Source organism: Branchiostoma lanceolatum, chromosome 5, assembly GCF_035083965.1.
Source record: "Branchiostoma lanceolatum isolate klBraLanc5 chromosome 5, klBraLanc5.hap2, whole genome shotgun sequence".
NCBI classification, from domain to species: domain Eukaryota; kingdom Metazoa; phylum Chordata; class Leptocardii; order Amphioxiformes; family Branchiostomatidae; genus Branchiostoma; species Branchiostoma lanceolatum.
In genome coordinates, this window is record NC_089726.1 from 16,544,590 (window position 1) to 16,571,322 (window position 26,733).

General features: G+C 40.2%; 2 protein-coding genes across 3 annotated transcripts; one reads left to right on the plus strand and one right to left on the minus strand.

Annotated features, from left to right (window-relative positions):
• Positions 1 to 1,007: 1,007 nt before the first annotated feature.
• LOC136435888 (uncharacterized) lies at positions 1,008 to 11,455 on the plus strand. The gene is made up of 6 exons (XM_066429600.1): positions 1,008 to 1,404; positions 5,313 to 5,759; positions 6,400 to 6,563; positions 7,038 to 7,133; positions 8,582 to 8,684; positions 9,101 to 11,455. Exons 1-6 carry the CDS (start codon positions 1,008 to 1,010, stop codon positions 9,946 to 9,948), a joined length of 2,055 nt encoding a protein of 684 aa, XP_066285697.1. The 3' UTR covers positions 9,949 to 11,455.
• Positions 11,456 to 12,111: 656 nt separating this feature from the next.
• Positions 12,112 to 26,675, minus strand: LOC136435462 (myotubularin-related protein 14-like). Of its 2 annotated transcripts, XM_066428988.1 has the most exons (20): positions 26,059 to 26,675; positions 24,661 to 24,717; positions 24,226 to 24,314; positions 23,648 to 23,762; positions 23,355 to 23,430; positions 22,797 to 22,881; positions 22,288 to 22,374; positions 21,622 to 21,738; positions 21,097 to 21,170; positions 20,854 to 20,924; positions 20,441 to 20,524; positions 20,204 to 20,267; positions 19,608 to 19,693; positions 19,098 to 19,211; positions 18,296 to 18,366; positions 17,810 to 17,871; positions 17,058 to 17,214; positions 16,529 to 16,675; positions 15,421 to 15,525; positions 12,112 to 14,879 (listed from the first exon to the last, which is right to left on the minus strand). In XM_066428988.1, the coding sequence occupies exons 1-20, from the start codon at positions 26,167 to 26,169 to the stop codon at positions 14,690 to 14,692; spliced, it is 1,962 nt and encodes a 653-aa protein (XP_066285085.1). In that variant the 5' UTR covers positions 26,170 to 26,675; the 3' UTR covers positions 12,112 to 14,689. The 2 variants fall into 2 exon arrangements, with proteins under 2 accessions (XP_066285085.1, XP_066285086.1); XM_066428989.1 differs by lacking the exon at positions 22,288 to 22,374 and having other exon boundaries at positions 26,059 to 26,674.
• Between the last annotated feature and the right edge of the window lie 58 nt (positions 26,676 to 26,733).

The following is a 26,733-nucleotide window of genomic DNA, read 5'->3' on the forward strand; positions in this document are numbered from 1 at the left end:
ATCTGGTACATGGATAAACATAGCATCAAAGCAACTTTTTAAAACGAGTTCCATGACCCATACCTTCACAACTATGATAATGGAAATGGTGACCATCATTTACCATAGACTCTGAGGTAGTTTAGCCTTTTTTCATTAATCGTGCAAAGAAGGTTCCAATTATCATAATTTAGATAATATCATTATTGCCTTTTCCAATATCACATTGCAAGTACTTAAGTTCTATGATTCTTCAGAAAGGTACCATACCATTTCCTCATTGATAATGCTTATAATGGCCAAATTTACATGATTTATGTCTATTGTTGTTCACTTCAACCTAACAAACTTGTGTAAAGTATGAAATTCCCACCATTTACCACTAAGATATCATACCACTCAGATATCATACCACTAAGATATCATACCACTCAGATATCATACCACTAAGATATACCACTAAGATATCATACCACTTAGATATCATACCACTTAGATATCATACCACCAAGCCTGTGGAGTTCCTCGGCTTAGTCATACAGCCATGAACTTCACAAGCCTGCAGTTCCAAGGAAAGCTGCTAGAGAGTCCAAGCCAACAACATTTATTCCACGGCCCAAAAGCTACCTGTCACTCACAAAATGAAAGTTACACTGCAGTACCATAAGAAAGCCGCTTAGAGGCCTGAAATCAAACTTGTTCTTTGTTTCATTGACTCGTACCCACAAAGCAAAACCAAGGTCTTAAAGAAAAACATTGGTAAAGTGATAAAATGAAACTCACACTATAAGTTACTATGCTACTGTATACATTGTACAGCGCAATAAAGAGTCGGCCCGGAGCCTTTTATATGCATAAAGTGATCATAGCATGTTGTAAATGAGAAAATTCCTAAGTGCTTTGAACACACAAAATGTGTAAATTGTGAAATACCATAATGTCCAACGTCCAGACAATCAGATATTATTCAGGCGTTTTCGTGTAGAGCCCACCTTGGCGAACAGTAGTGAGGTTTGCTGTGGTCTGAAATGGCGGATACATTGGCAGACAAAAACCGAGGCACCTGCAAGTGCGCCTGCCCCACAGAAGTCTGCACGACGGTAAGGGATGAAAAACCAGTCCCTGTCGACAATCTGCTCCCACGTCTCACAGGCATGCAGGAGCAACATCACAGCAGACACGGCAACAGGAACGGAGAAACCATCCCCCAAGAAAACTTCGACGATCAGACCCTGGAGATTCCTCCTCTTCCCTCCGTTAAGGTCACGAAGATGCCGCACCATCACTCCGTACAAACTCCGAGGATGCCACGCCATCACTCCGGACACAGCGATGGAAGAAGGGTAAATGAGTACCACAATATTCGACAGCAAGACCACAACCACATACCACTGAACCCAATATATGGAGCAGATTTACCATCAGGTAAGTTCCAAAATTATGGCATGCAATCACTGCCAGAGCAATTCTTATCTTTCTGCAGATTTTAAGAAAAGAAAGGTTATAGAGTAACGTTAGTTGCTAAAGATGGGTGAATAGAATTATGCAGGGAACAAGGCAGTATTCCAGCTTGGGATGAAATATGGTTTTGATACCCAGGAATTGTTTAATGGCAAGGGTGAAAATGTAGAGATCTTTACCATTAATGTTTTCGACTGAATTGTAAATACCTTTTCTGCCTATTTCTTGGGATCTCCATTATACATAAAGCAAAATATATTTTCACACAGTTGAAAGACCAGTCAGGTTCTTATTGGGGCGTAATTCTATGGCTAACAACTTCAACCGCAATTATAAATATAGAAAAAGACGATTGCTTTACGCCGCTGCATAAAGTAAAAGGGTTTGATTTATATCCATCATTTAAGACGGAGCTTGTAGTATAGCTGCTTAATGTTTTTACCCATGATACAAACTGAGAACCAAAAGAATCCCAATATCACACGGCCACAGTGTTCAGAAGTCGCTGTTTGGCTCTCGCTCTTGTTCGGTATCCCCTCCGATCCTATTCTCTGGAGCCAAAGTTTTGGCCAACATGTTCACAGTTGGTGACATAACGAAAAGGGGACAAAATAGAAAGCCTGACAAAAACACCTAGGAAAATAGGATTGAAATTTGGAGTAGCCTCTCGGAAAATTTTCAGCTAAAAGTAGAGTCACGAACCTCCATTGGTAAAGAGTAAAGGAAACATACATGTATGATGATGATCATAAATGACCCGATATGCAATTCTGTCGTTTGTGAGATGTCCTGAATATTATCAATCTAGATTTCAGAACGGCCACAGTTTCTAGTTCAAGGTCAAAGAAGCCTGGAAAATTTAAACCTCTTTGCGACCCTCCTGCGATTTCCCCATTCCCGAAAACACCAAAATTTGGCAATCTGACGGCCTCCTTTGTCATTTTTCTCGACACGGCCGTGTGTGGTACTGCAGATAAGGCTCTCATAGGGTATAATGTTCCAACTTGTAAAAATGTGAAAATATGCAAGACATTTGGCCTACAGACAGAGAAAACTTTCTCAAACTGATTCAGACGTCTTCACATTCATTTTGAAGGACCTTGAAGAGTTTTCAAGACACGCGAGTTGACATAAAGGGCCATTTTCAAGACCCGGGGAAGAAGCCTGTGTAACCTCCATGGCCGCCTGTCGAAGCGACTCCTATATTCATGAGCCAATAGCGTTTCGTATTTCGTATTGACCCAGGTGCGAATTGTAATCAAATAGCAACATAGGTTTATTCAGATAGCTAACACTCTTTCCAGAATGTCAGATACATAATACAAGTGGCAGAAGAAATGTAGGAGGTAGTGTGCCTGAAAACGTGTCCCTCCGGGGCGACACGACGAGCACAGCAACCTCCTCTAACGCCTTTATTGTGGAATGATTGTTCTTAATCTGATAGTTGCATCTTACAAAAAAAATCTATATGAACAGATAAATCCCATCCGCCGATGGATCAAGAGGTGTTTTGTTGACTGGTTACTTGTTTTGCAAATATCTATATTATAATATAGTAAAGAAAGTTGTTTTAAGCATCTTATCTATCATAATATGACAAAACGATGCAACAGTGAATACTATGGTGGCTATCATCATAATTTATTCATGTGATATGGCTATTAGCTAATTATGGATCTATTGAGCGATCAACAGACATAAACACCGCTCAATTTGTTCAATGTCTCCTTGTTTTATAAATTACGCGTACGATAGACACTTGGATCTGGTAGTCCATTAGAAAGTATTGATTTACTGGTAACAAAGACTTGAGCACTTCTATTGGTGAAATGCGAGAGAGACATATAGTTCATGACCTACTATCCCATTGTATTTTCGGGGAAATGTCTAAACTATCGCAATATCTGGTTTATCATGGTCGCAGTTTCAAGTTCAATGTCAAATAAGCCTCAAAACTTCAAACCCCTTTGCGAGTCTTTTGTGATTTCCCCATTCCCGAAAAGGTCGAAATTTTTGCCAATTTTACGGTCTCCTTTGTCACTTTTCTGGATACGGCCGGGAGCGGTACTGCAGATAAGGCTCCAATAGAGTATATACTCCCGTCTTATAAGGTACAAAAATATCTAAGGCATTACGCTTAGACCATTTAAAACTCGACCAAACAGGTCTCAAAGGCTTCAAAATACATGTAGGACGACATGTAAGACTTTTGAAATCACTCGTCTCTATACAGGACCGATTTTAGATACGGGGGATGGAGCTCATATCACGCCTATCGAAGCGCCTCCTATATTCATACATATTTCAAGTTTAGTCCATAATTAGGGGGTTAAGGGAATATGTGAACTGCATCCACTTTCCCTAAAGTAACTTGGCCTTGTTAACTAAAACTCAAATTCACCCGCTGTTATGAATAAAATGACAGAGAACTGGACATCAGACCACAGAATGATATCACAGACAATAGCCTTCAAACTATACGTTAGTTGTACAGACAGGCTTGCTTCAAAAGGTTGCACATGTTTGCAGCAGTCTACAATGGTAGATTAAACATGTTTTGACGTTTTTTTTATCAAATTATGTTTGAAGTATTTATCTTCGCCGAGAAGATTATGTTTTCGGTTACTCCAGATGTTGGGTGGGTCTGTATGTATGTATGTCAAGAGCATAACTTGAGAAACCTTTGATGGATCTTCATGATTTTCGGTAGGTGTGTAGCGGTTCTGCAAAGGAAGGTCAAGTTCGAAAATGGTTCAACAGTACTGCAGCGGACTTTGCATTTTTGTGTTTTTGTATGTAGGCAAAAAAGTGACGGAAACGTTAATGGATCTTCATGATTTTTGGTAGGTGAGTAGCGGTTGAGGTCAAGTTCAAAAATAGTTTCCCTGGCATTTTCCGTCGGTACTGCAGCGGGCTTTGTGTGTTTGTGTATTTGTATGTCGCCAACATAACTCGAGAAGCTGTCCGTGGTTCTGCATGATATTTAGTGGATGGATAGACACATATACTAGTCCTGTACCACCAAATGATTTTAACCCTATCTAGGCTGCCCCCCTCATAACTTCCAAACGGCGGTGATATCAAAGCAGGTAAATATTAATCACTATCCATAATAAGCATTGATTATTTGGCGAAGATAAATAATTCGTGGAACTCTAGTTTAAAAAGAGATAGGTCGCATGTGTTCATGGTAAACCAATCAATTCATCCAGATCATTATTCTATTGATTGATGAACTATCGATTAATGATTAATGAAGAGTTATGAGGAAATTATCCTGTTGACATGGCATTGATGTTTCCATGCACTGTACATTTTTGTATATCTGGTAATGTATGGGTTTCTAAATCTCTATATGTCACGTAACATTTAAGTTCAATCTAATATTTAATGCCATCAATACTTTTAAACTCATGAGACGGCTTAGTAGTCTTCGGAGTGATAACGTTTTTTTTTTAAAAACGGATTTTGCACCGTATCGAATTCTCCTGTGATAAATCATATTTTTATCAGCAAAATCATATTTCTTTTTCAGGATTAGAGTAATGAAAGCAGGCATATACGTGATTGTGTTCATAATGCAAAACCTAAAAGAAAATGAGCAGTATTAGATCGTCAAAGCTATTATATTAGCTAAGGCTTGAAAGGTCAACTTTTTAGGTAGAAAAAATTACCTATTAGCCAAATCATCAACAGATAAATTAACAAAAGTCCCTCTACCATCACAGTATACTAGTTGTTTTGAAGAAAATGGCGGGCGATAGTCATTGTCCAGGATTTTACCCTGGTTGCCGTTCACACCCGCTATAAACTTGTAGTTAACTAGTAATGTTACAGTCCTGCATAACAGTGCAGCTTCTGTCAAACAGCAGGTGGCCCCGCCCAAGTTCGACAGCCACCCGATGGAGCAAGACAATTTCAGGACCAGACGCTGTCAGATCCGACCGACGGGGAGACTGTTCCCAAGACGCCGAGGGCAGGAGGAAGCGCCGATGGGGTCCAACCTGTTGAGGCTGACACACACGCGTATGAGGATGGTGACGTGTTCGGACAGTGTCTCGGACAACCTCAGAGCCGCGACGTTCTCCGAGCACCGACCGTTCCCAAGACTCCGAGGTCTGCGAGAAGCGCCGATGGGGTCCAACCTGTGGAGGCTGACACACACGTGTATGAGGATGGTGACGTGTTCGGGCAGTGTCTCGGACAACCTCAGAGCCGCGACGTTCTCCGAGCACCGACTGTTCCCAAGACTCCGAGGCCCGTGAGAAGGAACGATGGGTCAGTCGGCGATCAGATGGACAGTCCGAATCAGCCTCCAGGTAACGTTAGTACAGCCCAGTAGAATGAAGGGTTAGTGTCCCGTCCCACGGCATGTATGGTGACATAAGGCCTACTCGATTCCTATAAATATAACTACCTCATTAACTATTCTACAAGCAGACTTTTCGTTGGGGGGGGGGGGGCGATTTTATCGTCTGCCTCCTAGCCCCTACCGAAACCTCTGGCTCTGCTTGGAGAATATTCATAAAACATTTCGCTTCGAACGGTCACCATAAACACCATGGAAAAGCAACACATAAGCAACGTTATCATAAAATTGAAACCTAATTTAACACTTTCACAGGACTAGACAACCCATGTTTGCAGCATCTTTAGGTCTTATTCCACTTAGCGGCGGGCGCCCCAGTGTGCAGCGTTTCTAGCCCCTCATAGCCTCAAACTGCGGTTGCTGCCGGATCTTTATTGGTCCGTTAGACTAAAATAGATCGATTAACAGTTATATTGTTAGACCATCGATGTTGTATTCATAGTAAGAGTTTTTCATTGTTAAACATCATTGTTAAACATCAATATTAATAAACCAGACTTTTATCGATTCCCTCAACATTGCAATGGAATTTACAAAACAAATAGGCTGTAAAACAGCGCTACATTTTGCTCTCCTTTTCGAATGCGCAGCGAATGGAAGACTTTCCATCTGGGAACAACTACGTCATTGGTACCAAGGACAAGGAAAGGTCATCATCATCATAGCGTCCGTTGTCATGGCAACGCTGATCATCTCAGTACCTGTACATGTACTTCTGGTGCACACCAGTTCACTACCGCAGCATCATGACTCTGTACGTTTATAATTACTTCTTTTAACATCTTACAAAAACTTTTATGGTTCAGGCATGAAGCAAAATACTTACAGCTAGTTGTGAAAGGGTTAGGTGTTACAGGTCGTTCAGTGTAATATAACCAGCTGCTGCCGCGCTGAGCGCCAGCGAAGCTGGTCTGTTATGCCGAAGGAAGGCTATACCGGCTATATAGATAAGTGTTACAGAGTACAGATGAAAGATTGACAAAAATGAAGACAATAAAACGGCATAGATTATGTATGGACCTTCTAGATTCAAGCTATGATAATACATTAACTTTAATAAGCTTAAAGGCAGAAGTTTGAATTTTTTTAAAGAGTCATCTCTAAAAGACATTACATTGCATATACAGTCCAAAAGAGACGGGTTTGTGGAAATGATGTCATCCATGTTTATCAGTGTTACAATATGTACATGTATTCTATAATCAATATTCGTATGTCTGTTTTGTAGCCTGTGACAACCACTGGAGGAACAGACACCACCGGTGACGCTCCCTGGCAAAGTTCTGCTGTACCGAGGACTGCGACGTCGGCTGACGTCATCACGGTGAGTAGCTATAACCATAGCAGTGATTTGGTTTTATCTTTTCCAGGTCAATGCCAATTTAAAAGAAAAGATATGCTTGTCTGTACTGGACTACCCAACCCAAATACTGTTATTTAATTGTTTTGTTATTGTATGTGTCAGCTGTAGTTTCAATTTTCAGAGGCGATGTTTGATATTATCTACTTGCTAGAGAGCATCGCCTGTGTCCTGTATATTCTTATGTTGATAAATAAAAGAATAAGAAATAAAAAATAGGATAGAGTTAAGGCTAATGTCAACTAGTAATGGTGTTTGAAAAAAAAACACCTCGATAACGTATGGTTGTTATGGTTGGGTTTTGGTTTTAATTCAGTTTTACGTTGCTAGGTGTCCTTTTTCCTTCCATGTTATGAACTATTGTTTGGCCCTGTTATGGACATTATCTATCTCTGATGTAGACTGTCTGTGCTTTGTCAGTGCTGATAATATATGTCTGTCTCTGGCGTAGTAGCTTATTCATGGTACACTCCAAGCAGAGGTTCTGGCGTGTTTTTAGGCGTTTTGGTCAGGCTTTCTATTTGTCCCGTTTTCTTTATGCCGCCATCCTACAGTGTATAATTTCTGTCCCTTGCGGTGGCATTATGTCTTGTCCTTGGTGCTGAATTATTTCCGGTGTGGTCCGGAATGGTGAGCTTATCATCAATGTTTCTTGTGTGTCGAAGTCAAAGGCAAAAACAGTCGTTCAGTTATTCAAAGATGGTTACATATTAAAAATATTTCAGAAAGACACAGGAAATACATTGAAATGTTCCAGTCAATCGACATTGTCCCCTAGCCAGTGGTGAGGGCGCAGGGTGTAACACCACATATACATCATTGGTTACAAACATTGAAAGCGGAATGCTCATGTGGTTGTAATGCTGCTCTTAGAGTCGAAGGAAAAGGAAAAAAAATTAAATATGACCAACATTCCTATATACGCCTATTCCTATATTACCTTTGTGTATAATCTTTGGACTATTTGTGCAATGCAGCCCTGCTAAAACTCGCGTTGTTTTATTGCCAAGCACACCGGGACCGCCCCGGTCCCCCGCTTTTACACAAGTGGAAATCGAATCAGACAGATTCTGGAAATGCAATTCAACATAACGGTTGATTTGGAAATCATCTTTTTTTCTTGCGCTGTCTTAATGTCCTGCGGGAAGCCTATATATAGGCTGTACATATATACAGAGCCTGTATGTGGGTCCTGTATATGTACGGATTGGGGTATTTTTCAGCTGAACGCATCATACCGCAGCGAAACGCACCGAATGCAGAAGTAACAATGCCACCGCAGCGCAGAAAAAGTCAAGGAAAAATTACCTGATTATCAAATTAATGAAATAAAGTACCTTAAAAGAACGTCAGCAGGACGAGGGTTAAACAATCGTGATGTGATCACAATACACCTTATAACCGTTCTACAGGTCGGTCAGGCGCATGGTCGTGGTCCTCCTGACGCAGTCACTGCGGAGGTGGACACAGCAGGACCTACACATGTCATCAGGCCACTTTCCACGGACACTAAAGGTTTGCCATTACTTAGTGATCTTGGCATATACGAGGGCAGTTCAATAACGATTTTCCCTGAGACCCACTTTCGGTTAAATTTCACATCTACAGTTTAGGAGCTTGCCCAGGACCTAGGAACGATCCTACAATATGCTTGATTGTTTGTTTCACCTCAAATTCCTTGTAATTGATAAAACTTAACTTTGAGGACAATTTGATACTGTAATGTCAGGCTAAATCATGCTTCATGTGACAAACCTACGGGGCCAGTAGCCAAGTACATCCGATTCCTCCTGATCTCCGTTTTCCTGATTTCTAGCGAGGCATTAAACAATACAAGTCAGCGAAGCATTTTGGATGATTGAATACAACAAAGACTGATATCGCCCTACTTCCTAGAATTTGTGACAAACTACCTTCTTTTCTTATTGCAGCTGTAGAAGCGCTTGCCGGTGTGAGCGGCAGTGCGGATGACATCACCTTTTGTGACGAGTCGGGGGCTGGAAAACTGCGCGGAGCAAATGGAGTTGCCGTTTCCGTCGACAACAAGATATGGGTGGCTGATCGATCCCAACGGCGCCTCCAAGTCTACAGTATTGAGGGCGTTTACCTGTGCCAGTTCCCACCAGATGCACCAGGGCTAAGGTACCCATCACAGACGCCAACTGATGTGTCTATCGACAAGGATGGCCATCTGTGGGTCTTGATGATTGGGTATCCTGCCAGCCCTGACTCCGTGGTACAATTCAGTAGGGAAGGCCATCTCAAAGCCAGCTTTGACCTACCTGACGTACCACGGGGGTCGCTCCGTGGAATTGCCGTTGGCTTACACAAAACCCACGTTTTCGTCACATGGTCTGACTTTTACAGTGGTGGGATGCAGGCCTTCAAACCGGATGGAAAACTCCTGTGGGATGTCAGTCCGCAGCCAGAATTGGTGGCGCCGACGAGCGTCGCCGTTAACGGGAAAGGGAACATCTTCGTGTCGGACTTTAACCGTCACTTCATCTACGTGTATGACGAGACCGGACAGTTCATGTCAAGGTTCGGTGGACCGGGACTGAGAGGTGGCTGCCTGAATCATCCAAGCGGCATCACCGTGGACAGTTCCGGTCACATCATGGTGGTGGACTCACAAAACCAGCGCGTGGTGATGTACACAGATCGGGGCGAGTATGTCCGCGCTGTCCGCGCTAATCACCCACTCGGGATTGCATCGGGGCCGGGGGGACAGTTGGTTGTGACCAATAAAAGCACAATCACTGTCTTCACCCGCTACTGATAATGCTGTACAATGGTGGCCCTTCTATGCTTTGATGAGCACAAGTGTAGCGGTTTGTTGGCCTACACTGCAGCTGTTTTATATTGAACAGCCCTGACCCATTCCTGGTTTTTGTTATGTTAGGCGGTTGCAGTTCCACATGTGACGTTATAATTATAATACATATCTCTTTAGAACACACGCTTATTTTCATTTCTGAACAGTTTTTCCTTGACAGTTGTTGGGATAGAGTTAGGTTTGATAGTGGCTGGGCCAGTTGCATTCAATGTATCAATGTCTTGAATACGCGATGTGTTCATTTTGTCTTTCGATAAATCATATGTGTACCAAGTTTCTCTGGGTCTACGGAAAATTAGTCTAAAAGCTTTTAATGAACACACAGCCTGCTCAGGGTCATGACGACTGCTCTGAATTCAACTGGCTCCACTATTACACCTCACGCCGCCTTAGAAGAAGAAGATATAACAGGAAGTGGGTCATTGTGATTCATTATTGAACATGTCTCTTACTGTATAATGCACAGGTAGAAGGAAAGCAGTGAACAACACATAGAATTTTTGAAAGTAAGAGAGGTTTAAACTTACTGAGAAAAATGGATCTCAACTAGCTGTATATCTCAACAAAATATGACGAGAAAAATCAACAAGATCTAGAAGTCCCATTTCCGGTCACTCGAGAATAGAGAGTAGAGAAAAAAATACTGAGCGGGGACTTTGCTGTGGACAGGCGGTACTCTAGGCAATCTAGGGGTGATTTTGAAAACAGTTTTTTTTTTCGAGTGTGTGGATAGGTGTTTTTAATTCAACAATTTAATTCTCTTCTTTCTTTGGTCCAAAGAATGACCTGGATATTTTGCAATCATCCCATGAACCACAAGCATGGGACCTACTATTCAGTCACTGATTGTATTGGTCCATTTCGTTGTTAATACGTGAGGAAATCTTACAAAATTAACTTGAGTTTGTATTCATAACAATATTGTCATTAAAAAAAAACTAACGTTGTAGTTTAAGAACAGTTTCATGTTGGACCTATTATATATATAGTGTTATAAGTTACAGGCCTATATTCATAAAAGGCACTCAAGACCAACCCTTCAGTCATACCAAAGCTGTTTTCTTAATGGTTTGTTTTGATGTATAGAAACGAATTGTTTGTAACCCCTGCATCCGGGCCTTAACTATTGAACTATGTATGCCTTAACAAAACCTCAAACCAACCATATAAGTGAGTTCTCAAAACAAAATGGTGTTTTTAATCAGAGTTGTCGGCTCGCTGTTTAAAGGTGCAGATAATCATGTATATTGTACCTCTTTCCTCGAGTGACATGCAAATTAAATGTTTCAAAATCGTTTGATGACCAGCGATCAAAGATCACGCAAAATGCTGGTTTTGCTCCATTAATTTCCTGTTTTTTAGTGACCTCGTGTAAAGAATTTTTTATCGTAGACAGACTAAAGCTCTAGAGTTTTTGTAAATGTCTTGTATATTATTTCTTGTATCTATAAATCGTGCAAATAAAGTTCTATTTAACATAATCTGTGCCCGTTGTCATTGAAGGTCTTCTCTACCAAAACTACACAAAATTATAGCTGACTAAAGTTTGATATAAACATTAATGCTACCGTTGCAAAAGAATCATACCTGTTCTTTCTTGTTTTCATAGCAGACTGAATAATTGACATACACTGCTTGTGGAACGTGGCAGACAGATTCGTGACTCAGATCAACCAGCAAAAACATCGCAAAATTTACTCAAGTACCGAAGACATCCCTTGGTCTATTCAGTCAACCAGTACACTTACTCTTATATCCCAATTAAGCTAAGTTACGTGCTTGGTTTAATTAGTTCGCTCATGAAGGATCTTTTTTGTAAAGACTGTGTGATAAGATGCACTTTCTTCGGAAAGTAATCTTGATGCTGTTTAGCTCAGAGCTATCTACTCTTAAAAAATCGACATTGTTTTGTTGACACCAGCCCATCTACCAAATATCCTAAAGGTCCATCTACAGCTTCTCGAGATATGCTGTCCACAAACACAAACAAACAAACACACGCACACACACACACACACGCACGCATACACACACACACACACACACACACACACACACACACACACACAAAATGCCAGGCTATAAATGAATCAACAAAATCTGGACTCCAACTGTACACATTTCATTTAATATATAGTGGGGAATAAACTGTTTATCATCATGGAGCTTGTACAAGAATTGAGATCAACTACATTGACAAGAGGATAAAACTTGCTTTAACATATTGAATTTCCTGTTTGATATATAATGTAGAGATAAATATACTGTAGTGTCCTTTGCATTTTGGACCCAACAGTAACTGGTACTTAATTACTTCCCTGAGATAGAGAGTCTTCACTTTGCAGCTTCACCTTCTCTCTAAGACTTGCACAGTGCAACCTCATGACATAGGAAGATTTGTCAGAAAATGGCAGTTACACTTCCATTCAGGAATAGCATTTGTAATCATGCCACACATGTGTTAAAACCTATATTTGAAACGTGTGGTCTGATTATATTGGCAGTCAACTTATACAATGACTTTAGCACATATAAGCATCACATTTGTACACTAATAAAGATGACAAGTTGGTGACATAAAGTAGTACATGGAAACATGACTATGCATAGATTGACAAAGTAATTATAATCTTGTAGTATTTACAAATATGCAGCGATTATTTTGATAATTATTCTTAAGAGTAAAATGTGACCATGTACTACTGGGATGAATTCCAACTATATCTGAATATATTGACGGATAGAAATTAATGTGTGCTATTTACAAAACTTGCAGCGATCGAATCCTTGACAATAATAGTGACAAATTTTAACTTCTGAATCCTGTACAAGGCTCATATGAAACTTTTGTAGTCTTCGTATATGTCAGGTTGGAGGTTGCAATCTGGCAGAATTGCTGATGTTGACAGAGATCGTGATAAGGATCTATGCCAGTATAATCAGCGATTCTCTCACAATTCCCTGACGTATACATGGTCATGTGTTATATGATGCAGAAATCACAGATTAATCATACATGAAATAACAATATAATGTAATTGAAAAGCACCAAAAGCCAGTGGAAAAACAAAGCTACTCCCCAAAAGAACATCAACATCACCAAATTTGTACTACATATGGTTGCCTGGTGAGACTCACTCGAACACACAAAATTTCATACCGCAAGTTTCTGCTGCCCAAGTGAAAAATGTATATGCAATATTATCCTCAAAATACATGGTTGTTTAGAAAACATGTGAAATAAAGATGGAAGCCAAACAACCAAGTATGTCCTAATTTGCTCAACCCAACTAAAATACTTTAAATTTCATAATATTTCAGCACCGTAATTTGTCTGGATATTATTGATGTAAACACACTTCCTACTTACTCCAATGTGTGATGATAAACATAACAAGTATTCTCGGTTATGAAATAAAAAGTAACAACTTAAGACTAGGGCATTTCAGAGACTGTTAAAGCAAATTATGAATAGAGCACAAAAACAATATCTTGTAATACATGTGAGGAAGCAAATTCTTCAAAGCTAACCAATGACATACTAGTAGCTGGCTTAATCTTTGACTGCATGTCTTTGACTGTAATTGTATGAAATTGGTTAATTTTGCTGTTTCAAACAGAGGAAAACCTCAATGCCAATTCAGGCTCTGTAGAGCTCTTTTTCCAGACACTTTGCTTAGGAGGATAAGAAATCGCAGAACACAACTACAGTGACAGCTGGGTCATTTGTTCAGACCCTTGTAGCACCTAGTGGCATATAGGGCAGCAAGTTTCCTTGCTGTTTCAGTGGCAGGGTATATTTTCACATGGAGGGATTACTAGCCCATCCCCTTTAAGATGCTCGAGGCACCTCCTCAAATACGGCACTCTCATTTTAAGTCCTTTCCAAAAGACGGGTGAAGCCCCAACAGAGATTTCCTGCCCAGAATTGAAGTAGGGTCTCCCATTTAGCAGCTAATTGGAACCAGGGGCTCAAAACTGTTAAGCTACTACAAGTATAGCTATAGAAACATCCCAAGTACAGTAACATACCCAACATAAATCTGAAGCTATATTTCTGTATGTACATGTACTGAAAACTGCAGAGAGGTTGAAAAGATTTCACAGCTTCATGCAATTTGGTCCACTGAGTGCGACTATATCTTCTGATTCAAGACCTGGAAATCATTATGCTTGGAAACTTCTATACACAACATTATCCAGCCCTTCCAGTAAGCACCATTGATAATAATTTAGTCACATTGAATATTTCTGATCAACAATGTCAGATTGTGTATTTTAGTCTAATTCTAAAAATTACTTGTGATTTTTGCCAATTGCCAGAGCATTTTGTACAGCAAGTATAAACATCACACTCTAAGCCACGTGTCAGCTACGTTCATTTAAACCTACGACAATGGTACAAACTAAGATTTTAATGAGCCTGGGTATTAGAATAAATATTGATTAAAAATTTCTGTACTAAACTATTAACTATGAAATAGTTCTCAATGCACAAAACAGTGTTCATGTGAAGTTTTTCAGAGAAAAAGTGTGGTTCTTTTTTTTAGCGACGGTGGTGGCAGACTCATTGCATCTCTTCAGTCTGTCCACCCCTATCAGTATAAGAGTACAGTCCAACTATATGACTGCTACAGAGAGAAGTAAGAAAGTTGGGGAGGTGGGCGGGCAGATACAATAAAACCTATACAATATTGGACCTTGCCCTGAAGCCTACTTTGCTGGCTAGCTGTCCCATGAACCCCGACAGGCCCCCGCCGTACTCCGGCCCGTTCCTCATGCCGACCACGGCGCTGTAGTGCGCCAGGAAGATACACCGCACCTCCTCCAGCCGCATCTTCCTCATGGACGCCTCCTTGGGCTCGGGAGGGGAACTGCAAGCATACAGGACATTGTAAAATGAGACCATACATTTAGACATTACAAAGTTACTTTTCCCCCAACCACAGCTGACAGAACTTTTACAGGGTATACAAAATATGACTGTTTTGATTACTGGTACTGCATAAACCTCTCACTTCTAAGGTAGCCTTCTGGCGCAAAGTCTGTGCTGATTACAGGGCTAGGAAGCACGGGAGCAAAATTTTCACAACAACAAAAGCATTAAGGCTAGTAGCAGTATTAAGTTTTCAGTTGACAATAGTCTACTGTAAATTCATTTACTATCTTGATGGTAGGTGGGAAAAGCAGGTTTTCTTGGTGTTTTAAATTTGTGGTTAAAATAACTTGGTAGTACATTAGAAACACATATTCCCGGGGTCATGAATTTGTGGTGGAGAGGTCACTACAAAAAACATGAAAATGAAACCACCGCAAGCACTGTAAACATTTCAAGATTTACAGTATTTACAATAGGCAAGTGTAAACACTACAACTGTCTGTGATGAAAACTAAAAACATATCCACGACCCTGACCTTCCCGGGCCGCTGCTGCCCGAGCTCTCCGACCCCACCAGGACAGGCGAGTCCCGCGACGTGGTGAACCCTCGGATACTGCCAGACTCCGTCACCATCTGCCAGCTGGAAAAGTCATGGTATATATTACGCCAAAAATAGGACGAAAGAGGAGGATGTTCAGTGTTCTCACCAGAATTTTTTCACAGCATAGGGGTCAGGTACAGAAGGCCAACTTTACGTGGTGCAAGTCACGCGTGGAGTGCTGAAGACATGACCAGAGTAGGGAGTCCGGCATGTTCCAATGAGACATTATTTCATGGATTTTGAGGGATAAATTTTGTGAAGTAGACTTTTTCCTCTGTCACAGCCTCATTCTAAAGCCAAATATGAACTTTTTATAAGATTTATGAAGGGTCACAAGGTTTGTCCCAGAACGAAACACCCCTATGCTGGTTGAAACATAGCATAGGGGTCCAGATCACAGCATAGGGGGTCCAAATCACAGCATAGGGGGCCCCTAAGCTGAAAAGGCCTGGCGAGAACACTGATGATGATGATGATGATGAAAAATAGTTATTCAAGTAACTGGATACAATTTTTTCCAGTTGCTTGAGTAACTATTTTTTGGATGGAACAGTATCAAAATTTTATCCAGTTGCTTTAGTAACTATTTTTGACGTATAGTATTACCTGGATGTCTAACCTTCATCAACGTAGCATGGTATATATTCAAGACATCACACTGACAGGGATACTACATGTCTCATATTCATCTTAGCACTTCAAGAAGATAATTAAATCTTATAATGGGACCTTATGAATGTCTTGCCAAAAAATTGTATACTTTTGTTCTTGTATATGCAGTCAAAACTGCCCAAGAAGACCACTCAGGGGACCGAAAACATCTGGTCTATGTGGACAGATGGTCACTATAAACAGGATTCTTACTGCTTGTGAAAGTAGAAAAAGGGACAACCAAAAAGCGGTCACATTGGCCGGGGGTCATCCTTACACAGAGGTGGTCACTGGTACGGCTTCGACTGTAGTTTGTCATTTTGGAATGTGTCCCTCCCAGTAGAACAATCCTTTTAGAACAAACCATTACCCTCAGGGTTGAATTCCTTACCTGCCGATGGATGAGCCTGATTTGCTCCCTGCCTCCACAGGGGTGGGTTTTTTGGATGGAACAGCCATGGGGCTGCTACAGGCTGAGGATGCAGCGGAACCAAGTACTGCACGCTGGGCGATGGGTTGCATCATGATGGGAACATTACTGTAGAACACAAAATTTAACACTATAATAATAAGTTACACAAAAACTATCCAAGTCCACAAGTTAGAAGAAGAAAAAACATATAGATGACACAATAAGAGAACACACCAGCAAGCACAAACTACTGTAAATGCATTTAAGTTTGCAGTGATATAATTTTGCAGTAGGGAGAAAATGGAATGTTTATGGTGGCTTTCAGTTTTCAGTTGAAACAAGGTGGTTGGCAGGAAGAAGACAGAATAAGGATATTGTGCTAGTTTTAAGATCAAGGTGAAGAGGTTACCTCAAAAACTATGAACAATAAAGTACCACAAACTTATTTGCATTTACAATATTCCATCTTCCTCCCACTTGTCAGTACCCCAACTTTACCACCACCTACCCATTGGGGTGTCTCTCCCCTGGAAAGGGGCTGTCGTCCCCCACGACGAAGGGAACAGTGGTACCATCCAGCACACAGCTGCTCATGCTGCTGATGGAGCTCATGGACCCGGAACTGTCCCGATGTCTCCTGGCAGGGCTGGAGCCATCCTCAACACCTGTACAACACACAGACAACGTGGGGTCGTGTGGCACAACGACAGAGCATTCGGCTCTGTACCAAGTGGTCGTGTTCAAATCCTCCCATGTCACCGATCTTGTGCCCTTGGGAAAGGCCCTTTACATGACCTTCCTCACTTCATTCAGGTGTAAATGAGTGCCTAGCCTAGGTTAGGGACGTCCCTCGGATAGGACATTAAATGGAGGTCCCGTGTTTGGGGAGAGCCATACCCCACGCACGTTAAAGACCCTACCACGCCTTCAAAAAAAGAGTAGGGGCATGCCCCAGTGTGCAATGGTCCAAAACCTTACAGTCTGTATATAGGCTACAAATATCTTCAGCAGGTTGAAGTTGGTAGCCTCAAAATGAAAGAAAGGAAAAGAAAGAAGAAGACATGTGCCTCTACAACAACCAACAGACATGTGTCACCTTGTACAACAGAAACACACAAGTGTATAAAAGTCAAACGACATGCGTTACCCAGTACAACAGATGTGTTACTCTGTGCAACACCCAACAGACATGTCCTACTCTGTGCCACATTCATTCCCTGACTTTGCTTTGGGAAAAACAAACAAAAATGTCTAACTCACCTATCAGCACTGTGTCGTCAAACTGGGGCTCTGAGTCGGACCTTTTAGGCCTGTTTGTTTCTCTGTATAGATAGAACACAAACTTATGCTACAAGGAAAGATTTCCCACTGCATAGTGAACTGTGACATTGACAGCCCAAAATTCAACAACAGCCCATGCAAGTTTAAGGCACAGGTTCCTCTCTTCTTTATTAGAAGTAATCACAGATAGGTGCAGCAATAGTATAGCATCTAATCTATACTGTAATTTCAAAGAACAGATTTTCATAACAGCTACACATGGGATTACACATATCAGAGATTATGTGAGTATTTATGACAGAAAAACAGGTTCAACTGTGTGTTTTTGTTCACTACAACTGTTTGAAATGGTTCTCCAACACGATTGTCAAGGATCTGCCTTGCTTATGATTACAATGGTTTACTAAGAACTTAGCATACAAATTACACTAGCAGCCATTATAATTTATCTAGTCAAGTACTTACCCTTTAACCCTGTCTATGGAAAATTCATCCCCAGCTATATGTTTCAAAAAGTTGAAACAGAAGAAAAATATCTGTGAGAGAGAGAGACAAAACAGTTAAACTTCACATTTTAGCTACAATCACAACAAAATATCACACTGATTATTTCCAACATTAACAAAGTGTAGATGATCATTTATGAAGACAAGATTTTTAGCATAAATGGCAATCAGTAGCCACAGTGTATCTCTGACGTATAATCCTGTATGTATCATCAAATCTCAAAGCCTTTGAATGTACAAAGGTTGATCATTACTATATCTCTTGCAACACTCTTAAAGCTGCAAATTAGGAACATATATGTCCCTGAATAAGTAGAGACATGGTACAGTGTCAGGCTTTTAGCTAGGCATGCGTCCATGCGTCAATTGGACGCATGATACTAAAATAACAAGGAAATTGGACGCCCTCTTTTTCACCTGGACGCACAGAGGACCCCCTGTTTCCCTGGTAATTACAGACACATGTGACTGTGTTACAGTGTCACTGATGCTCTTTTTAGTCCTACCAGACACTGGGACAGCATGAAAACTGATTGACATGCAAAGCTACCATGAAATTGTTCATCCATAGAGCCCATTGGCAGACAGAGAGGGAACAAGCAGTTTTTAGTGCTTAAAATGGTCTGCTAAAAGTAACTTTTGGACCCCTTGTCTATAAATCCTAGCTAAAAGCCTGTACAGTGTACAAACAAGAAGTGAAAATCTTATACTTTTGTGAAATATCTAGATAGTCCTATCAAAGTAACTTGATTTTCCTGTACCTCTTCCCCCTTGCCCAACCTGTCCTGCAGATTGTGCCCAAACAGCTGCCAGTCGTACGCTATGGTCAGGTACAGCATCTCCAGGGCACTCAGGGACTTGTGCATTTTGCCATCCTGCAGCAAAACATGTCAGTGTTGAAAAAATCAACCATTTGTACTGTAAGCTTCTTCTACATTTACTTCTCGTGTAGCAAAGTAATTGAATGTTTAAAGTTGTACAGAGTAAGTTAAAAGTCGAAATCCTTCCCATACCTTTCAGTGGATAGGGCCAATATCTATATCCATATCCATGCCAGTATTTATAGCACAGTTGTGCAATCACTACAGCAGGGGACTAGTTCAATGGTAGCAGTGTCTGTTCAACCGCACCATACTCTTTCTCATATGAGTGCTAAGTAGGTTTGAACCCGCAACCTCTCAAATGCAAAGTAATCACTACCCTATTTATTGTACCAGTTTTTAAGGTTGCATTATCTATCATTATAATTACAGAGATTTGAGACAACTTACAGCCCAGAGAGACATCCTGAGTAGTGATGTGAGGAGTGGTGTTCTATCCCAGCCTGAGATACAGTGGACCAGCAGTCCACTGTCACCTGTAGGGGCAAATAAATAGATAAACAAATAAATAAACAAATAAACAAATTCACTGAGATAATTCTTCATTGTAACAGTGTGTGATTGAATATATATCAATATAAAATGTTCCATGGCAATCACTTGTTCATATGACATGTGGCATGGCTTTTACTTGGATGTTATACGTTCAAGCCTTTCCATCTGAGTTGATGGACAATGAATCATGGCTTTGCAATAGACAGCAGTCCCAAAACTCTTAGAATTAACAAGATCATCTAAGGCATGCAAGACATTTTGAGCAATACACTGGTCCCATGCACCCCCCCCCCCCACACACACACGCACACAAACTTTCTTCAAAATGTAGAAATGCAAAATAGACACACGAAAAATGCAAATATATTACAGAAATGCATGCACTCTCTCATTGGGCGAACTGCTAATTGGCATTCTCTCATTGGTTGAACTGCTAATTGTGATGGACATTCAGGATTGGTACATTTTGAAGTAAAATGACTTCCACTTACCATGGTGCAGACAGTAGAGCATTAGCCTAAGGTAGTTCTGGGTCAGTTTGATCAGGTCCCATGACTGGAATGAAGAAAAATATTATCATATGTAATGTAATGTAATGTAATGTAATGTACAGCACTTGGGAAAATTTGGTAGGTGCTTAACTTTACCAATCTGATACTTTTTTACAATTTGACTAAAAAGTGATCTAAAATTTAGTATATTGTACTTTAAACTTTCCATGAACTTACCCTGTATCTGTCCCAGTCAATTCCCAGACACCGTGACTTCTCTATAAGGGACTGTGGAACCTGAAGGTCTGCATCAACATAGCCCTGTGGTACAAACAGTCATGTTTAGGTTTAGGTTATAATACATATGTATCCTCGCTTGCAAACAGAAAATTAGTACAGAAAAATTGGCAGCAGTTTTGAACTTACTGTTATCAAATCTTCGAACATTCATGGTGGTTTGATTTTTCATGGTTAACTCTCCACAGCGAATTCATAACACCACGAATATGCATTTCCAATGTATTATTTACCACTGTACTATATGAAATTGTTTCAATTGCCACTTTAAAGCACTGCAAAAACCTCCTTTCTCCCCTTAACCACGAAATACAAACACTGCAAAATTAAATGTATTTTACAGTAATTTGTACCTGATTCCACTCAAACACTAGCCCTTCTGCAACGTAGTCATTATCTCTGTAGTCCTTGAAGAATTCACAGCCTGACAAGCACAAGCAGAAAAGTGTCAACAGCTGATACCATGTTCTAGCTATAGTATACATTTGCACCATTATATCATATATAATAGTGGTTAATATATACATATCGAATCAACAAGCTTTCTCTCTTAACAAATTGAAGAGACTGAACAGATGAAATAAAGGGATACATACCTGGATAGGGCACAGATATCAATGTGAAGTCTGCATATCTATGCTCCTTGTCCACTTTTTCTGAAGAAGTAACCCTTGAAACAAACATCAATCAATCAATCAATCAATATCAACAACCAACCAAAAGTTGCATTTTGCAGTATTTTGCAGTGTTGGGTTTAATCTACAAATCTTCACAAAAAGTCAAAGCTTTTGAAAGTTTGACATTCAGTAGATCCCACTGAATAACATGAAAGCAAAGATCTCATATTATCGTGAAATACTTAGAGTTTTGGTAACTTTCTTGGCATAATGTAACACAACCATTTCATCACACGTTACATGCTCCACTCTCACATGCCATCCTCGGGTTCCGGACTTCATCAACAGCAACATTCATTTCACAAATTTGGACCCAGGCCCAACTCAGCCAGTGGGAACAAATTTGAATCCGGGAAAACGACAGACACACATCAACCCAAAGAAACAAACAGACAGGTCGAAAACAATACCATCGTTTTCACGGAGGTAAAAATAGTGCCTTACTGCATGCCGAACTTGACCTTCTTGTTTTCCACCATGAGATCCACGATGGTGCCGATGTTCAGCGCCTTCAGTAGCCGGATGTCCTGCATGCGGATACTGTCCACCAGCTGCCACTCACTAGGAGTAAACAACAAACAAACAAACATATTCATTATGCAGCACATACAGATTCAGCAAACCACATTTCATTGGCTAAAATACCTGTACTCCTGTACCCCTTAGGTTCTACAGTGGCAAATGTATTAACAGTATGGGCTATTCCACTTCAGAAGCTCAGGAACAAATAGGATATTTTTTTCAATCCCATAACATTTTTTCAATGTATTCAATGATGCATTTTGGAAAAACTCTCTAGTCTCTTAACCCCCCTTTAAAATTTGAGATGGAATAGCCCTTACTTTTACACTACAGAGGAGCAACCATCAACCATGAGTCCACCTGGATAAACCATCACACCAGACAGTGCTTCATGTGCTCTTAGATTAATTTGATTAGAAAACACATGTAACCATTGGTCGATTCCCTCCAACATGCTGTAGAAAAAGTAAAGACACTGCACCAAAGGTGAAAGTGACCCTGGTTAAAACTCCACCGAGCCACCGCCAATGCCACCGTTCACAGTGATAGGCCTGCTCTAGATCTAAACAGTTTAAATCACATCTTTACCTTACAGCTGACACTGTTGGCGGGAAGAAGGCATTCCACAATAGTGGCAAACCAGAGAAAAATGACCTCTGCATAACAGCTCTGTTCCTAAAGGTAGAATTAGATTTTACTCTCAGTAGATGTTCTCTTCAGCACAAACAAAAGGATGGGAACCAGGAACACACTTTTGGTATTTGTTTGCTAACTATATTCAGTATTACGATCAGTTGGAGCGCTTTAATATGCATATTTCATGCCAAGAACTTTCAACGATGTTGTGAATCTTCTTGCCCTAAAACATATGGACTCTGCTAAGGCCTTCAACATATATTTTGAATTACAATACTACAATATTCGACTGTGATAAATACACACTACTAGTAGTAAAAATGACTTATTATCATCATCTCATCTCCTTGACTAATACATGAAGTTTACAGAGTGAAAACAATGACATTCTGTGCATTCGTTAAAACCTGGCTCTTTCCTGGTTGTTGTCATTTATAAAAGCAAAAACTGTTTGCATGTACCTGTTCCCATTGGGTACGTAAACTGTCTGGTCCCGAGACATTCCGTTGCTCACCATCCCATCTTCTGGGCGAATGCTCTCTCCACCTGAACAGGACAAATCAATAAGTGAGCAAAGAAAAGACATCTGGATATCTATAAGAAAAAAACAAAGTTATGATGCGACTGTTTGTTTGTTTTATTCAGTTCTCCATCAGTGTCACATAAAAAAACACTATTCTACCTGGAGTCTACTTACATAATAGATAAATTGAGATGTAAATAACAAAAACTTATATAATGGCAAACAGAAAGAAAATTATACAAAATCAAATATAGTGAAACGTATGGGCCTTCACATCTGCCAACTTCTCTATTGATTTCTCAAAGTCAAAGTCAAACCAAGTCTAGCAATATCCAGGTATAATGTTGATGTTGATTTTAATGTACACTCAATGACAGAAAGAAGACTTTGCTTAATAGGTACTGTACCTGAAGAAGCATACATGTATGTTGGCTGAAAAATTACACTAAAAGCAGTAGACCTTCCCAAAAGGGTGAACACAGTCCTAAGTACATACCTGAGAAAAGGAAGTCCAGGCCTGACCTGCCGTACACCTCTGCACCACTGGCAAGGGTCGCTGACCTGCAGATGTGCTACGTGACATACAGGGGGAGGGGTTAGTCAGGGGGTGAATGGTCAATCATCATGTTTAAGAAATTGCAAAGGAACAATAGAAAAGATGCTTGCTTTTCAAACATTATGAAAATACTCAGTTAAATGGTATCAAGAAAATCATACAGCCCTTTCAAGATTACTACAAGGTTTGGAAATCATTTGATACTAGATGAGCTAAACATATAGAGCTCTTACCTTGCCTTCATACAGCATGACGGGTACCACAAACCTTGACCTGCACCGAGCCAGTCTGGCCTTGGTGAACAGGTCATGCATCCAGCCAAGGTCATACAAGGACCCCACTTTGGTACTGGGATATAACAGAGATAATAAATGTATTTCATCATGGGCAACATAATGAACCAAAACTGTTGTTGACATTATGGCATTCATCAATGATTTAAGACAGAGAGAGAGCATTGTTGGATGGAGATTTTTATGAGAATTGCAACAGAAATTTTCTATTTAGAGTGCTAAAGCTTGAATTCAATTCATAGTCCATTTGTATTCCACACTTAGCATAGTGCCAATACTACATGGCCTAAGATTTTACTGAACTGTAACATGCCATATATTTGCACAGTTAAGTCATCGTCTAACGAAAAAGGAAACTAAACTGGCTAACTAACGGAAAAGTGTCACGCTTCGTCCTCAGTCTGAGGTTTGACCACTTTACTTTTTTTTAAAGTCATAGTCTTGTAGACTGATCTGACTGAGCAGATTTTACTAAGCCAGTGAGTACATTAAATATCTTCTGTATTGTATCAACCAACCTCCTGGTGGCATCATCCACTTCATACTCCAGCAAGACCAGCTTGGCTGGATAGTGGCCACACAGCTCCCCTCCACTGTTATCTATTGTCTGTGGAATGAGGCAAGAAAGGAACAACACTAACATCCCTAACTGTGCCAATAAAGTAGTGGCTATCTATTTATTTACCCAGACATCTTAGAAGAATGATCAGACATTGTTTATCTTCTTTAATCCTTGTTGTAATCTTCCAATAAACAAAAAACAAACAACATAAAGTTATATTACACTGATAGCAGTATAGATAATGCTTGCTTGATGACGATGAACACTAATCACCAAGCTGATGAAGCAAGGCAAAGTCGTAACGGTTCAGCAAAGCAGTGGGAATTTTGCCTTTTTACATGATGAATGCATGCCAGATAGCAAAGTTGGTGCGAAGAAGAAAATGACTTACAGCATACTTGTAGTCCTTGGCAAAGAGATCAAGACACTTTCTGTGGATGACTTTTAGCTGCAAAATCAAAGAGATGTTGTGGGTTGATCAGCACATTTATGCATATACAGTGTAAAGATTGTGCTGCAATGACATTATCAATTTCAATCCATCTAAAACTCATCAAATGATTCAAAGGGAGACAGGGCACAGTCATGTCATTTCAATAATGATTGCAGTAACTAAATACTAAATGGTATGTTGGTTTTATCATTTGCTTTAATAACAATTTGCTACAAATGCCTTGGTGAGCAATTCCGGTACTTGTTGTGAGCTACAGGGCTAACATAGAAAAAATCAGAGCTTTGGTAAAATGAGCTTTATGTTTCCTTTGCCTCGTGTTGAATGACACATTACAGATAGTACATGTAAAAGAATAGGGTAAATCTTGACATGTTCGTGGTTGTTCTATATTTGTGGATTTCTAAGGGACCTCTCCACTGCCAATTCATGACATTGAACATGCGTGCATTTCCAATATATTACTACTGTACTACAGTATTGTTTCAACCATGAACTTAAAACACTTCTGCCACAAAATTAAGTCCCCCGCAAATATACATGAATCTAGAGAAGCTGTCAGCTTTCCTTGTATCACTTCCTCATGATGGTTTGCAGCGGGTCCCGCATGAGTCATGGCTTCCTACGTAATCACTATTATGCAAGAAGCTGAAACTTTTATCTAATTTCGGACAATGACTTCCCATTTAGTAGACTTCACAGCACACATAACTATATAAATGTGGGTTTTCCTAGTCTTTTCATGGGTTATCATGTAAATCAACCAATGGACATTATAAATTATACTATATTTTGTAGAGCTAGAGGGATTAGTGTACAGTAGTTTGGAGGATCATACTTGAACTGATGTTTATTATATCTCTGCAGGTACCATTATGTTACTGTAAATCTGGAAACTTTTGTGGTGATTTTATTTTTCACAGTTTTCGCTGTGACCTTTACACCATGAATTTATGACACCATGAATATGTCTTGCTTGAATGACTACAGTACTAAGTAACTGTACTGATGGATTGTTTCAATCGCAAACTTAAAACACTGCAAACCCCCCTTTTCCCTTCTACCGTGAAATAAAAAGGTAACAAAATAAATGAATCTACAGTATTAGAGTAGTCTACAGTCAGGTAGGATGCTTTACATCCAGTTTAGACTGCTCCTTGCTTTACATCCAGTTTAGACCGCTCCCTTGCACTATTTCTTTAGGTGTGGGTTTCTGTGGGTGGTCCAGGGCTCTGAAGTTGTATTTTTCCTTCAACATCAGAACATTTTGACATGTTAGCTACATAAGTTTTGACAGTTAGTCACTAATAAGTGATAAAGTTTCAATTATTAACTTACCCGCGAATTCCCCTGCGTGTCCTTGGTCTTGAAGGTGTTCTTGGAGAAAAGGTCCAAGAGAGAGTGGATTTCTTCGTACCGGATCTTGCCTCCATCCTCTCGACTCGCCATGGACACAACTTTCACTGATAGACTTGTTCAGCCTTCAAACAAGCAAAAATAACCGACTGACGTCTTGTTGAAAACTTATCTAAGTTCCTGCGCTTGTATTTTCATGCGCTTGGGTCCGTATGGACGTGGAAAAAACTTCAGTGCCTGATCGTCCTTTGTAAAAGTCAACTGCAGTCCGAGGAAGTAGTGAAAGGTGTCTCGACGGTCACTTTCACTTCCAGTTTCAGCTGGCCTGAAAATGCATATGCCCCTCCCCCTAAACTCGCATCAACAAACACCCCCTCAAAATGCTGTAGAAAATGTTCTTACCACCGAACGGACACCCTGACTACCAGCTCTTACGTATCACACGACATTCTGAAAATTCTCCATCAAAAAGCCAGAATCAGTCCTATATATAAGGAGATTTTCAGAAAAAACTATCCATGGTTACCAAAATTTCATCACACGGCAGCCATGATGTTTTTAACTCGTGGCGAACACGAGGCTATGGGTGGAAATTTGTTACAAGAGACGTGATTGGTCAATCTGGTGTTATCAGCCAATCACAATCGATCTTTTGTT

Excerpts from the sequence above, each read along its gene's own strand:
- LOC136435888 (XM_066429600.1), top strand. The coding sequence starts at position 1,008 with ATGGCGGATACATTGGCAGACAAAAACCGAGGCACCTGCAAGTGCGCC. Across the intron at positions 1,405-5,312 it reads TGGAGCAGATTTACCATCAG|GTGGCCCCGCCCAAGTTCGA; the intron begins GTAAGTTCCAAA and ends GTCAAACAGCAG. Across the intron at positions 8,685-9,100 it reads ACTTTCCACGGACACTAAAG|CTGTAGAAGCGCTTGCCGGT; the intron begins GTTTGCCATTAC and ends TTCTTATTGCAG.
- LOC136435462 (XM_066428988.1), bottom strand. The coding sequence starts at position 26,169 with ATGGCGAGTCGAGAGGATGGAGGCAAGATCCGGTACGAAGAAATCCAC. Across the intron at positions 24,315-24,660 it reads CCAAGGACTACAAGTATGCT|ACAATAGATAACAGTGGAGG; the intron begins GTAAGTCATTTT and ends CTCATTCCACAG. Across the intron at positions 21,171-21,621 it reads AAGGTCAAGTTCGGCATGCA|GGTTACTTCTTCAGAAAAAG; the intron begins GTAAGGCACTAT and ends GTTTGTTTCAAG.